Below are 14,502 nucleotides of genomic sequence, written 5' to 3'. Positions count from 1 at the left end.
TGCTCGCTGCTCATCGCCTTCCGAGACGAATAGTACAACAGCGCGACAGCGAGCTGCAGCGCGCGCGCCCGCGCCCCATTTCGCAGCGAGGAGGCGAGCGACCGAGTGAGGTTATGAGACCACCTACCTCCAAGTTGTTTCCTCTGAGGCCAGCCGCGAGCGCAGAGTATGGTAGCTGCATCGACGTCGTTACCTCGGCACCATCCTTGTCACATCCATCACTCACACGCCCCACGCCAGCGACACCAGTCTGTCTCTCGCCCTGTCCTCCCTCACTCACACACACACTCGCTCTCGCAGCCTCCTGCCTCCTGCTGCCACCGCCCGCAAGCCTCAGCGCTCAGCCAAGGCGGCTCTCGCACTACTGAGGGCGAGGGCCTGGGAGGGCTTGCGCCCCACCACCCCCTCCCGCGGGATCCCCCCCCCCTCGCCCGGCCCCCTCTCCGCCTCCCAGCCCATCTCACCATGCCGTTCTCTCGAGAACACATTTTTCGCAACAACTTGAAGGGCGGATTTTCTGTTCCTCTCCGAGATTTCTGATGAATGCGCTACGCCGCCGCCGGGTCCAGCGTCGGCCGGCCCGGCCAATTGGAAGCAATTGACTCCCCAGCGGCCACCACCCACGCCACCAGCCACTCGCGCTCATTTCCCTAATTCCTGGTAAATGCGCGTCTCGTGCCCGGCTGGCCGAGCCGAGCGAGCGCCGGGGCCCGAGGTTCACTGGCACCAAGTACCACGTGCTGGTGGTGGCGAGCGCGACATGCTGGTAGCGCGCCCGGGCCGGCCGGCCGGCGAGCGCGTCGGCCTCGTGTTGGTGGCTGTGGTGGCGCCCACCACCCTTCCCAAAGGGCGGAAAGTTGTCACAACGGCATCAGAGTAACGTCAGAAAGTCAAAATTGTGTAATCTACAGAAGTCATGATGTTACCCCCTTCTGGTTGCAGCTTAATGCACGGGATAAAACAATTTTGCTATCACAGCAGACAGTTTTGTAGTGATAACGAAATCCTTTCTTCCGTGCGTCACGACTTGCAGGAGGACCTGCCCCTGCTCCACTCTCGAGATAACGTTTATTTTCTTGACTCCGTGCTCGTTTATTGTCCAGTTTGGAACAACACTCGGCTCGAACTTCCCCCTCGGCTAACACCCTCCCCGTCGGCTATGTTGCAGGCTCCGAGGCCCTCCGCTGCTACACGTGCAGCTCGGACCAGGACCCTCGATGCGCCGACCCGATGGACAAGACGATGCTGCCCACCGACTGCTCCCACGAGCAGGTCAAGCGCGCGCACCGCGCCCTGTCCAGCGTGCTGGGCGCGTCGCACGTCCTGGGCGTGGACGCGTTCGGCGAGCGCTTCATGCAGTACGGCGGTGGCGCCCCCGGCACCATGGGCTGCCAGAAGCTCGACATCCTCGGTGAGTCTCGTGAGTCTGCCGGGCCTCAGTGCTGCAAGCAGACGTGCGCGCGGGTTGCCTGTCGGCACTGAGCACGGCACCTCATGGCCCCGCGCCAGTAGGCAACCTACGCACACGCCTGCGTGACATAGAGGTCGGCCGGAACAACAATAACTATGGTCCACGACCTTTCTCACGCGAGCGTACTTGTGCCCCTTGCGCAGTGACCAACCAGCAGCAGCAGCAGCTGTCGCGGCCGCAGAACTACACCATCCGCGGCTGCGTGCTGCTGCCCGAAGAGCCCGAGGAGCACTGCCGCCGGGTCAGCCAGGCCATGCAGTCCGCCCTGGTGCAGAACAACTTCTGCGGCGCGTGCAAGGCGGAGGGCTGCAACGCCGCGTCCGGGCTGAGCGTCGCCACCCTGGCCGCCCTCGCGCCCGTCCTCCTCACCCTCGTGCTCGCCGGCCGCCACTAGGTCAGCGCTCTCGCTCGCACAGCGAACCCAAATGTGCACTTCCATCCGAACACTTGAAGGTCCACGTGTGCGAGGTGATTCCAAACAATGTATGGAATTCCTAGGAAAGACTCACACGTTTACTTGAACCGACTGCATCGTATTTGGATGCGCTCCAGTGTTGCAGGATTGCATACGAAAGGATCGCAAGGACCGTGGCGCCTTAACACGTAGAGTCCCACGAGACCATACGTATGGTCACAAAGCACGTCATTAATGACCCCCTGGGACACAACGTGTTAAGGGGCGAAAGGAGAAGGTAAACCCGCAACATTAGAGCGCATTCAAAGATGCACCCCCCGGTACAAGTGTGCGGATGGCGATTCATGCTCCTCGAAGTTTGTGACATTGACACCCTTGAATTTTCCCTGTACTCACAGGCCTGACGCCAGTGCATCGTTGCAGGTCCCGAGGCGAGGTCCTCCGCCGCCACCCCAGCCACGACCCCAACCGCTGACGCTTGGACGCTGTCCAACAGGGCGTCGCTGCGCTTCTGCCGTCCTACCCCGCCCCTCGAGGGTTCACTCGCTAAAAATAAAAAGGAAAACGCGGGCGTGCGTGCGCAAAGCTGATCCAACGGCGACGCGACCCCTGCCTCTCCGGTGGCGACGCCACTACGATCTCGCACCCGTCCCAAAGGGTTCCCACGGGCATGACAGATGCAATCCGTCCATCGAAGGCCACGAGACTTGTTCATGGTTTCACGACATCCCTTGTGTCGGGCTAAGTCCTTGACCAGCCAGTGTCTTCTGGCTTGGCAAGGATTTTCCAGGACATAGCCCACTCAATCAACATTCAACAACACTCAAATCCCAAGAAATGTAGTCAAAACTCCACGTTCAATCAGATGATGTGGCTCCGGAGACGTCGAGGTGAGGAGGAACATGAAACCATGTCTAACAAAATTCTGAAGAACCATTACTTTAGGAATAAATTCTGACATTGTAGAAAAAGAACAGCAGCAGCAGGCAACCTCACATTTCTCTGAAGAACTATCATACCTGATTATTGCTGGCTGTGATAAAGCTTGTATTTCAATGGGAAAATGTACACGTAGATTGTGTGAATCCAGAATTCCTAGTCAGTAGGGGATGTAAAATTGTTGAAAAAAACTTAAGTTTCGTCAAAAATAAGAACTGGCCTCCTGTAAAAGTAAAATAAGAAAAGTAAAAATCAAGGTAATTTACAGTCTCAATTTTCATCCCCAAAGTTCCTGGAAAAACAAATTGCACCTCAGCACAATTTGATTTGCAAATCAGTTAGGTCGGACTTTAGATACTTACATCTTTGTAATGGTAATTCTTGCAGAAAAATATTAGGTGCTCTTGTTATAAAAGATTTCTTTGATGGAATATTGTTAGGTGAATTAATTTAAATTGTTTGCATTTGTAATGAAATTATTTTCCGTATGTGTTAATGAGGAGTTGTAAACTTGTAGCATTATTTATGTTCTTAGATTTCTTTCTTACTTTTAATACCTGCGTATGTAGAAATTCAGTTGATTGCTTCAATAGCAATAACTTGTGTGAACTTTTGTACTCATCTTCTGTGCTTGGAAGTAGGATCAAAATACCAGAAAAATAAATTTTATCCAAGACTAGAATGTTTATAACAGTCTAATACCTTCAACAACCCATGACTTCTTCTTACCTACCGCACATGAGAAGTTAGGATTATTCATATTTTTACAAACAGTCTGCTTGTTAATGACTAGACGAAGTTAATACTGCATAAATTTCCACAGCACAATTGAGAGGATTTTCACCTCAGTTTTCATCTTACTCAGAAAATACTAAATTACATACTAGTATTTTCGATAGATAAAATGCCTTGTAGGTGAAGTATCAAAATAAAAACTCTAAATACATATGATACGGACTAACCTGTTTAAATCTAAGGTTCCTAATACTTAATTAACTCATATTTCAAAATAGCTCCAAGGTATTCAACAACAGGGTAAAGTATTGTTACTTTTAAGATAAAAGCGATTCTTTTCTCCTGTGCTCCAACAAAGCTTGAAGGTGTGAGTTTTGCTCCTCGGCAGCTCTTTGTTTGGCTTTGGCAACTTTAACAACTTCTTCCTTTTTGGAAATAGCAAGTTTAACCCTGAGACAAAATTTTAAAAGATAAAATTACTGTCGTTATAAAAAAGTCTGTTTGGAAATGCAATGAACACACCTGTCAAACAGCTGTTGAAGTTCTTGTTGATGTGTTTGCCGCTCACGCTCTGATTGTTCTGAAAGTATTTGAAGCTGTTGCTGATGTCTCAAATGCTGTTCTGATAACTGTTGCCGAAGGCTATCCATCTCAGTGTTAACCTCATGTAGTAAAGATTGCTTTAAATCTGCTCTTTCAACAGATAATTGATCTGCTATCTGCAAAGCCCATGATTTGAAATATAAGGGTTACAACATTCTAATTACCAATAATCAATTTCTTCTGATAATCTTACCTTTCTAGTTTCAACAAGCTGTGTTTGTAAACTTCTATTGAGTGCCTCAGAACTAACAAACTTATCTTCTTTTTCCTGCAGTTGGGCTCTTAGTTCTGCATGTTTTACTTTAAGAGAATTCAAAGCTGTTTCAACATCCCTTAATTCTGATGTTAACTGCTCACGTACTCTTCTGCAAAAGAAATACCCCCCACGGTAACAGAAATTTCCGAATACACAATTAATTTTAAAAAGGGAAGCAATTAAACTATACTTTAGTCTATTTTCTGCCAACTTTTCTTTTTCCTCCCTTGAAATGGTAGCTTCATTTTCAAGCCTTTCAATAACATTTTCTATTTCTCTGTCCCTCTCCCTTTTGAGTTGATCTCTAATTTCATTTGTGGTTTGCACAAGAGATTGCTTTTGTTGTTGCTGGTAGGTCTCAATCCACGTTTCTTTTTCAGCCTTAACTACTTCACGGTACTGCAGCATTTCATTCTGCACGATAACAAAACAACACATGAGAAGAAAACTAGAGCTCTCCAAGATACAAAATACATGAAAGAATTTAAATCTATTACCTGCTGCTTGCGGTGCATTTCATTCAATTTATCTGCATAATCTCTCCTGACCCTGTCTCTTTCTTGCTCAGCTTCCCTCTCGAGCCCGCGTTTTCGTTCCTCAAACTGAGTTTCCAGTCTGGCTTCTAAAGTTGCCAAGCGGTCCTGCTCCCGTCGTACTTCAGCTACCAAACGTCGACGCTGCTCTGCACCTTCCTCTTCAAAGAGCAGTTGCTGCTTTTCCATCCTTCAAAAGATTATTAAAAATATGAAAACAGTAATCAAAGAAATAATGAGAATTCTTGCTTAATTATAGTAGAAGTAACCTTTGCCTCAGCATGTCACGCTCTCTAGCCAATGCATCCTCTTTTTCCTGAACAAGTTGTTCCCGCAAAGTTTCCATTTGCTGTGCGGCTCTTCTGGCAGCACGGACTTCCATCTGTTCTAGTTCTTGAGCATGAAGAGTTCGGAGAGCAGACATTTCTTGTTCGTGTTGACTAGTAAGACGAGTCAGCTCTGGCTCTAAGCCTCTCACAGTCAGTTCCTACATAAATAATAAACATTAATATGCAAGTTTTTCATACTCTAAGATAAAGATGTAACATTGTAAAGCTGGTTTAACCTTGATTTTTTGTGTCTTATTTTCCACCCAACGTTCTCTTTTTAACTTTTCTGTGGCTGCTGTTATATCTTTCACTCTTTGCATCTCAACTTTATGCTTTTCCTCCAAATTCACAATTGTCTTGGCATGTTTCTCTTCACTCTCCTTAGCATCTTGCACCAAAGATTCACACCTATTGCTTAGAGAGGTTTTGTCAGCAATCAACTAAAAGTTCAAGGCAAAATTAATTTTTGGTTTGCAAGACACATCATAATTTTAACCTGATTTACTTAATATTTGAATTTACCTGATCTATGAATTTTTGATGTCGTTTGATGACAGCCTCACATTCAGCTTTGACTTGACTCAAACGATTTTCTACTTCTGCATTGTGAGCTGCATTGCGTCTTGCCTGAGCATCTTTATGTTCGCGCAGTGCAGTTCTCAACAAGTTTATAGTAGCATCCCTATCCTCCAGGGCAAGCCGTAGGGAAACAATTTCTTGAGCTAACTCTGTGCGTCCTAGTAGAAGCAGCTCCTCTAAGCTGAAAGTGGAGTTCATTAGTAACAGGAAAGATTACCATCTATTAGATTAGCATATATTAGCAAGACATAAAAATGGTCTCTAACTGTTGTGAGTCTACAGGGGTAACTTGAGGTCTTGGAGAAGTCCTTGGACTAGAAATTGGACGAGGCTGAAGAACTGAAGAGCAGCTTTGGTCCACGGCATCCAGAAATGTTAGCAAGTCTCTGTTAAGTCATTAAATGCAACAAGTCAAGTAAAACCTAATTAGATAAAATTTACATATAAAAAGTCCCCAAACCTTAGCTCTCCTTGTACCGGTGTTTGAGGTGTACCGCTATCAGAACACATCAGCATTGCTGGATGTGGAAATTTCTCACTACTGTCATTTTTTTCTGAAGGTTGAAGTTTGGAGGGGTGATGGAGAGGAGCTTCTGTTTTCCCAGATGATAAGGATGAAGAATTGCAGATTTCCTCATTATTTTGTTGTTGGTTTTCAGACATAGAGGTATCTTTAGCCATTCTGAGCTCAGGTCTTTTGTTAAGGATTTTTAGCACTGCAAAAGAATTTTATATAAAACACTGACATTGTTTCATGGACACGAGTTTATAAATTCTAATCAATCATGATACACACATGAACTTTCATCCTCCTTTTCTTCCAAGACTCGAAGAATGGTCATAATTTCATTGTAAGGTGAATCAGAAAGGGCTTTTTCCGAATTTGCAGAAATCTGTTTCAGAAGTTACAGAAAACAGACATAGCTGTATGTTCTTTATGCAATAGATTTATTAAGAAAGAAGTGCATTAAAAGAAGAATATTTAAAGAATTAGATCACCTCATTTTGATTGGAACTTGCTCCTTCAGCAGTTTTTTCTTTCATTTCTTCGGAACACATTGACATCCAGGATACAAGTTCAGTTTGTGACTCTGCGGGAAATGTCTCCTCCTTTGGCGGAGTAAAATTCCGGTTACTATTGCTCGAGGGGCTTTTACTAAACCTCCTGCTGCTGGTACTCTAAAGAAACACCACAATAAGAAATGTAAATTTAATTGTAACTTTGCAGGAATTTCGCCTTTGCCGTCAGAATTAGGGAAAACACATCTTGTACTTACCCCATTGAGATCACTTTTTCTCTTAGAGGTTGATGGTATTTGATCCTTTTTCACGGTGTTTGTCATATTTTTAATTTTCCCTTGAGTAGAGAAGACTGGCTTTGAAGTACAGACACTTTTACAAACTCTATTCTTTATGTCATACTGATCCTGCTCTCTTTGCTTAGCAGAATCTACTGGTGAATCCAGACAACCACTCTGAGGACTGGAAATTTTAGTCTCTAAACTAATAGTATCTTTAGTTGGGGTAAGTTGCTTTGAGTCAATAGCGAACCCATCTAAAAAATTTACTTCTGATTTAGAACAATCATTTTTACTATCTATCATCAGATCAAATTGATCCTCTTTTAGTAGTTCAGCTTGACAGCCTTGGTTGGATGGTCTTTCTTCTTTTTCTTTAGGAGGATGGCAGGTTGCAGTTTTAGAAAGTTTGTCATCAGACTTGGAGTCTTTTCCCAGTCCCACACTTGTTGACTGAAAAATCTTGGAGCATTCAGAATCAGTAGAAATTTCTTCTACAGTGCAGTCCTGATAAATTTCATCATGGGGAGTATTGTGACGGGTTCCACAAAAATATGTGGGTGTGAGGTTGTCTCTATTTGAAGATGAGCTACTCATTCTGCTGTTATCAGTCATCCACTGTTGAAAACGAACATGTCCAAATTCATTTTTAGACCACTGATCGCTGCTACTAGGTCTATGCTCAAAATGGTCTGGAAGAGCACCAGAGGTTCTGTTTCTTCTCTGTAAATCAGAGCCATTGTTACTACAGCTCGAGTCACCTCCTAAGGAATCAACATCATGTTCCTTTGGGAAGCTTATTTGCTCAATACCACATGAATCTGATTTATTCAGAGCCTGATAAAATGAATGGTGTTGACTCCAAAATTCCGAGGAGGCAGGATTTGGTTTTAAAACTTCATTAACTGAACTACAGAGATTTCTTTTTTGAGGGCTATCATCCCTTCCATCCAAATCTGGTTTGTAGCTGACTTGTTTGAAGTCATCATCCCTTTTGAAGGAATGACTAGCGCCATAGGGTGAAGAGGAAAAAAGAAGTCCTGATTCAACCATACGTTGATGTAACTCTTTTGTGGACATTTTCTTTGTATCTTCCTCGTTAATAAATCCATTTGGGTCATTGTTAACTTCTCCTTTGGATTCTATAACAAGAGGGCTTGAAGGACCATAGGCTGCACTGTCATGCTGCAAATGATCTCTTGCCATGGCTTGTATTTGTTTGCCTAAACTTTTTTCAGACGAATGTTCCTCAGAAGCATCACTGCAGCATGGCAGATCAGACCCATTGTCGGTTGAAGATGAAATATGATTGCGATCAGAACGGCCTAAATATAAACCTCTTGTTTCTAGTTCCATCCATGCACCTCCTAGCTGATCTGATAAATGGGAACTGACGAGTGTTGAAGAAGAAAACTCTACATCTCCATCAGTTTCAAAGTCTGAGAGAACCAAAAAATAAATAACGATTTTAAAATGGAAAACAATAAAAAGAAATAAATACTATAGAAATTAAGAAAAGAAGTTGAGGATATGGCTCTCTATTTGCATGTATAATCCTGTAGATTTAAGTGTCTAGCACTCACAACTAACCATTTGGGGCCAGTCCCATAGGATCCGCAGACATAGAGAAGCAGGCAGAAAGTTTGTTGCGTTTCTGCTGATAAGATGAAAGAAGCATCTGGCTATCCGCAGAATATGGTCTTCGTTTGTCTCGAGTTATTTCCTAAATTTAATAAATGTATTAAAACCTCTCTAAAATAGAGCAAATCAAGATTTGATTATCAAACAGTTTACTAACATTGAATGTCATTGTAGGAACTGCTGACATCGGCCTCCTGACTCTGGAACTAGACACAGCAAGTGCTCGTATACTTGCTTTTCCCATAACAGAACGAGACCTGGATACGAGACTGACCTGAGAAAAATATTGATATGAGTAGAATCTTACAAATAAGTCATACTCTTGAAACAAGAATCAGGACACATAGAAAATGTGCAATAACAAGAATATAAGGAAAAGACATTGATGAATGATACAGATCCTTTTACTACAAAGTTAGGAAATAATTTGCAATAATAGTATTTAAATGATAATATGAAGTATAAGCCAGTACCTGAGAACCACTCAAGCTTAGATCTGATCCATCACCCTCTTTCACGCTAGATCTCCTACATTTTGAAAGCTCCCTGTCACTGTGCGACATTATATTTAAAAATAAAGCAGTATATTTATTGCAAAGAAGACACTTATTATTTGTCGTGACAAGGATACTTTTCGAAATTCAATATTTTGTTCTGGGGACCTCAGGCGACTGAACTTGCAGAGACCGCTCGCCCCGACATTTGTTTACAAACTTGAGTTCAGCGCTCCTGGTGGCAGTTTTGAAACTACTGAGAACATCTGAGCAAAGTGAAAGAGCGGCAAGTACAAATTTGAATGTGCAATCGAAATATATGCATTGCAGAGATTGCGGATTATTGCTCAGTTGAGTTCTAATGAAAAAAATAGGACAGGTAAATCATGAGAGGATATCATTTGTCAAAACTCGAGAAGCATTTTGAGAAAAAGTAGTAACATTCAAATGAAATACAGCGAAATTGATGCAAAGGAAAACATAATAGAGCACAACTCATTGCGGGTTGGATAAAAATACTTACTAAATTAATATTCAGCGTAAATCCGGTACTTTTTTGAGACCAATGCCACTTGTGCGTGTGCAACCAAATGTTTACCAGTAGACATACATAACCTCACCACACACCGCTGTGCAAGTCAAAATGTCCCATAGACTAAATTTGTCAGGGGGCAAAATTTTACATGAGATAAGATTAAGGAATGGCGCGTGAAGAAGGCCATCGGTGGAGGCTGCCATTGTGAGGAGTTCTCTCCAAAACATAACTTCCTCGACACAATTCAAAGCACAAGCAAAACAGCTGATTGCGCCGCTTTTCACTTGTCTAAAACAGGCTGCGCACAACATAGTCCCACTGGCGTATGAACACTAGCCAGAGCCGACGAAGTTTACGGGTTGTACGTATAACACTTGATTCAATAGGAGTATCGTGCAAATTATTAACTCTGAATACTATTTGTATACCTTCAATAAACCTATTTTTTAAAAATTTCCATTACTTCTACAGGGTTTGTTCATTCAGCCAACTGCGACTATGTTGCACGGCGGATGAACACTGTAGAAGAACAGTGAATCGACTGATACGAGAGGTAGCCATCTTGTATGAACAAAGCTTTCGTTGAACATAATTCACACAAAAATATTCGTTACTATTCGCATTGTGTCTTCACTCTGTACCTTTGGACTATGTCAGAATTATTGTACCACACGTTAACTTAGCTATGGCCGCTTCAAGAAAGCTTCAAGGTAAGGAAAAGGGTGTTAAAAGATGAGAAATACATGACCTCTCTCCGACCTGTTTACAGTTTGTGTACAGTTAATGAGAGGTTACTATCAATTAAAATCAATTTAAAAACTGCCGGTTTTACTGGTTATGAGTCATTTCTTACCAAGCTTTCAGTATAATTTGGTCCTGAGGTCCTTCAGTCAACAATAGCCCTTACAGATGCCATGGTCTCAACACAACAACACAGATGAAAGCTTGGCCTAGGCACAACGGATTCTCTATCATATGTTAATTTTCTTTCGTTTAAACACACACATTACTTTCTCTATATTTCTCACTATTCACGGTTCCACATTATTTGACTCGCGAGCATGAGTAATTCTTTCATTGAGCTGTGACAGTTAGTGTACCCAATGATGCTATTGTGTTTGTTTGTGATTCCTTAAGAATATAGTAAATTTTTCTCTCTCTTGGGTAACAGCCACTTTCAGAGCTTTTTCTTTTCACACCTCTCCTTGAATAATTGTTGATCCATCAGTGTGTGTGCCCTTTTTACTTCAGGCCTAATGTCTGGAAGTGAGGTTAAGTGTCCAATTGCTAACATCCTGCCTCATCTCATTTTAGAGCTCTCAAAATCAGTTTGTGAATTAAAAGGTTCCTCATTACTATTGCTTCCTAGGAATTTTTAAACTCTAAGTACTTTGGCTCTATTCCTTCAAAACAATTCTACTTCCTAAGAAATTTGTCTGAAAACTAAATTTATGTCAGTATCACAAGTGACTTTGTTCATATGAACATGTCGTAGATTGACCTGTATTCTACATCTATCTTTAGTCTTAACCTTTGGAAACTTTTCAGTATTGCTAGGAGACTAAACTTTAAATAGAGAGTATATATTCATCACTGTTTCACCCTTTAAACCTTCTCTTATGGTTCTTTTGCAATCCTCCTTGTTTTCAGGAGAAATAGACAGGTGTCATAAGAAAGTTGCAGAGGGTGTGGAAACATTTGAAGACATTTGGCAGAAGGTCCACAATGCCACAAACAGTAACCAGAAGGAGAAATATGAGGCTGATCTCAAGAAGGAGATTAAAAAGTTGCAGAGATTACGGGATCAGCTCAAGGTTTGGATTGCATCCCCGGATATCAAGGATAAAGGGCCCTTGGTTGATGACCGAAAGTTAATAGAAACTGTAAGTATATTTGTTCTTTTATCAAAACACAAAAGTAATATACCTTGTCAAATTATTTGTGTCCTTACCCAATTCCTTTAAAAAGGGCTTACACAAAATGTACTGTATTGGTATCTTCTCTCTACAGCAAATGGAGAGGTTTAAAATAGTTGAGCGGGAAACAAAAACCAAAGCTTACTCCAAAGAGGGCCTCGGAGCAGCACAAAAACTGGATCCAGCACAGAAAGAACGCGAGGAGATCAGCTGCTGGCTAGTCAATTCCATCGACGCGCTCAATATTCAGGTTACATGCCGTACCTTTCAGATAAAACACACCTCCCTCTAGATTAAAGGATTACGTTCTAATTTAAAATTTCTTCCCAATAGTTGGACCAATTTGAGTCTGAAATCGAGTCCCTCCTTGCGGGAAAGAAAAAGAGGTTAGATAAAGACAAGCAAGATCGTATGGATGAGCTTAAAGGAAAATTAGAGAAACACCGGTTCCACATCCGAAAACTTGAAACATTGTTACGAATGTTAGATAACACTGCTGTAGAAGTTGGGCAGGTAAGCTAGTAATCTAGTTCAACTCTTGAATGACGGCTCAGACTCAATTATTAAGCATTAATGCATATTTTATGTATGTATATGTACAGATAAGAAAAATCAAGGATGACGTGGAGTATTACATTGAAGCATCTCAAGACCCAGACTTTGAAGAAAATGAATTTATATATGATGACATTATTGGCTTAGATGAGATAGAACTATCTGGTGTTGGTCTTCCTTCATCTGCAACAACAGATAGTAATAACAGCAACGACACAGGTGGTACTCCCACATCAACGAGATCAGGTGGTTCACCACCCACTTCACCTCTTCAAAATCTCAACCATTCCAGTGAGAGCCCTACCCCAGATGCCGAAAAGAAGAAGAAAGACGATCAAATGGCCAAAGTTAGTGTAAGTATCTATCTATATCCTTTTTTGTATCTACATCAAGCAGGATGTAAGTCCTCACTACCTTCAGCTGTAAGAGAAAGAGCTTGATCTTTCACTTATATTTTTTCAATTTTTATAAATCTAATCTTTATGTTTCAGCCTGTAAAACCAACTGCAGTGAGAGCCAGCCAGCAAAATTCCCTCATAAACTCTACAGGGATTATCCCTCCTATTAAACCTGTTATGGTTACTCCTAGCAAGACATCTACTGGAGTAGCTCACTCCACACCTAACAATAGCTCTCCAAGCTCATTAATGAACCATTCTGTTGGCAATTTTGCTGCTGTAGCAGCTGCCAATAGTCACCCTGCACCACCTACAACCCCAACAGCTTCTACTAATTCAAACAATATTTCCAGCAGTAAATCAAGTAAGTCTTCAATTTGGATCTGGTTCTGATTCTTTTAACTTTAAAAGTTTAACCCTATTAGACATATCTATTGATTCTTTTTTTGTTTACTCTTTTTATAGCTCATAGTACAGAAAATGGCACCATACCTGTATCATCACCACACAGCCAGCCTCCAAGTTTAATGCCTGCTATTGGATCATCGAATAGCCAACAAGTTCCATCGTTACTTCACCATCCTGTTCCTCAACAATCTTTGGTTGACACCAGACCTGTGAGCAGTAGTAACAACAGTAGCAGCAATGTTAGCAGTACAAGCACAAGCAACCCACCTCCACACTTACAACTAGCCTCAGCAGGCTCAACACCACCTCCTGCTGTGTCCTCTAGTAACCAAATGTCATCTGTTGTTGGCAGTAAACAGACGCGAATGCAGGTTAGTAAATAATTGTAATTGTGTAACAATTAAGCATAGCATTTAGGAATCTCCTTAATAATACTTCTCAATTTGTTTCCAGGGAATGGTTAACTCTGTAGATCATCATCAGTACAATAATACTACCGTAAATTGCTCGTCACCCCCATCTCCAGTGAGCAGTTCGGCATCACCACTGCCAGCAGTAGGACCAGTTTCTGCTGCTATAGCTGCAGCATCGTCGGCGGGTTCCATATCTCTGGTCTCCCCTTCACCTGTGACATCTGCCCCTACGTTTGGCTTGGGCACGTCATCTGTTACAGCATTACTATCATCAACCCCAGTGCAACAACAAACACCCCAATCTCAACCAATATCCCAGCCCCAGTTGGCACTTCAACTCCAATCTCAATCCCAGCCGCAGCATCAGCAGCCACAGGCACAGCAACAACAACAACAGCAGCAGCAACAGCAGCAACCGACTCAACAGCAGCAGCAACCCCCAACATTAAATGGACCAAATGTAGGAGATGTTGCTGGACTGTCGTCCCTGAAAAGTATTGCCCAGCAAGCTATTGATAGAGCAGGTCTTGAAGTTCCACCTCCTGAGACAAGTAGAAGTAAGGGCTGCTCATGAATTTCCTTTGTCTAAGTTTTCTTTGTCTGCAGCTGTCAGCATACTAATCTAATCTAACCTTTTTCAGGTTTGTTGGAGTCAAAGATGATGATGCCTGTAACAACAGAAGCTCACATACCTCCTTTACTGGGAGTAGCACCTTTAGGACCTGTTCCATTACAAAAGGAGCATCAGCGCCAATTCCAAAAGCTTGAAGCTGCCTATTACCATATGCCTTTACCATCAGATTCAGAAAAATTGCGGTCCTACCTTGCAAGAAATCCTTGTCCAGCACCACCGTATTATCCCCAGGTCAGTTAATTGAATACATTAACACACAATTTCTTAACATGATAAAATAACACAGTATTTTAAATGTTTGACTACTACTATGTTTCATTTCTTATATTTGACTGTCAAATCAATGTTAT

At 42.5% G+C, this 14,502-nt stretch overlaps 2 protein-coding genes across 3 annotated transcripts in view; one reads left to right on the top strand and one right to left on the bottom strand.

The window, feature by feature from the left end:
- Nucleotides 1-2,801: 2,801 nt before the first annotated feature.
- LOC113209244 (centrosomal protein of 131 kDa) lies at nucleotides 2,802-10,134 on the bottom strand. 2 transcript variants are annotated; one of them, XM_026426666.2, is made up of 17 exons: nucleotides 9,817-10,134; nucleotides 9,273-9,651; nucleotides 8,957-9,073; nucleotides 8,749-8,881; nucleotides 7,138-8,597; nucleotides 6,860-7,039; nucleotides 6,657-6,753; nucleotides 6,321-6,576; nucleotides 6,127-6,246; nucleotides 5,804-6,041; nucleotides 5,518-5,721; nucleotides 5,222-5,439; nucleotides 4,917-5,142; nucleotides 4,610-4,833; nucleotides 4,357-4,528; nucleotides 4,083-4,279; nucleotides 2,802-4,010 (listed from the first exon to the last, which is right to left on the bottom strand). In XM_026426666.2, exons 2-17 carry the CDS (start codon nucleotides 9,360-9,362, stop codon nucleotides 3,878-3,880), a joined length of 4,065 nt encoding a protein of 1,354 aa, XP_026282451.1. In that variant the 5' UTR covers nucleotides 9,363-9,651; nucleotides 9,817-10,134; the 3' UTR covers nucleotides 2,802-3,877. The 2 variants fall into 2 exon arrangements, with proteins under 2 accessions (XP_026282451.1, XP_026282452.1); XM_026426667.2 differs by lacking the exon at nucleotides 9,273-9,651.
- Nucleotides 10,135-10,349: 215 nt separating this feature from the next.
- LOC113209242 (CCR4-NOT transcription complex subunit 3) overlaps nucleotides 10,350-14,502 on the top strand; it is an 18,787-nt gene continuing 14,634 nt past the window's right edge. Inside the window, exons 1-9 of the mRNA XM_052266576.1 lie at nucleotides 10,350-10,538; nucleotides 11,479-11,711; nucleotides 11,839-11,994; nucleotides 12,078-12,257; nucleotides 12,347-12,652; nucleotides 12,791-13,061; nucleotides 13,163-13,476; nucleotides 13,559-14,075; nucleotides 14,160-14,385. Of these exons, the coding sequence (XP_052122536.1) occupies nucleotides 10,514-10,538; nucleotides 11,479-11,711; nucleotides 11,839-11,994; nucleotides 12,078-12,257; nucleotides 12,347-12,652; nucleotides 12,791-13,061; nucleotides 13,163-13,476; nucleotides 13,559-14,075; nucleotides 14,160-14,385 (2,228 nt within the window). The 5' untranslated portion in view covers nucleotides 10,350-10,513. The remainder of the gene's footprint in view (nucleotides 10,539-11,478; nucleotides 11,712-11,838; nucleotides 11,995-12,077; nucleotides 12,258-12,346; nucleotides 12,653-12,790; nucleotides 13,062-13,162; nucleotides 13,477-13,558; nucleotides 14,076-14,159; nucleotides 14,386-14,502) is intronic.

Source organism: Frankliniella occidentalis, unplaced genomic scaffold (assembly GCF_000697945.3).
Source record: "Frankliniella occidentalis isolate FOCC.00 unplaced genomic scaffold, Focc_3.1 Scaffold40, whole genome shotgun sequence".
Lineage (NCBI taxonomy): Eukaryota > Metazoa > Arthropoda > Insecta > Thysanoptera > Thripidae > Frankliniella > Frankliniella occidentalis.
This window is presented reverse-complemented; position numbering and strand designations above follow the sequence as displayed.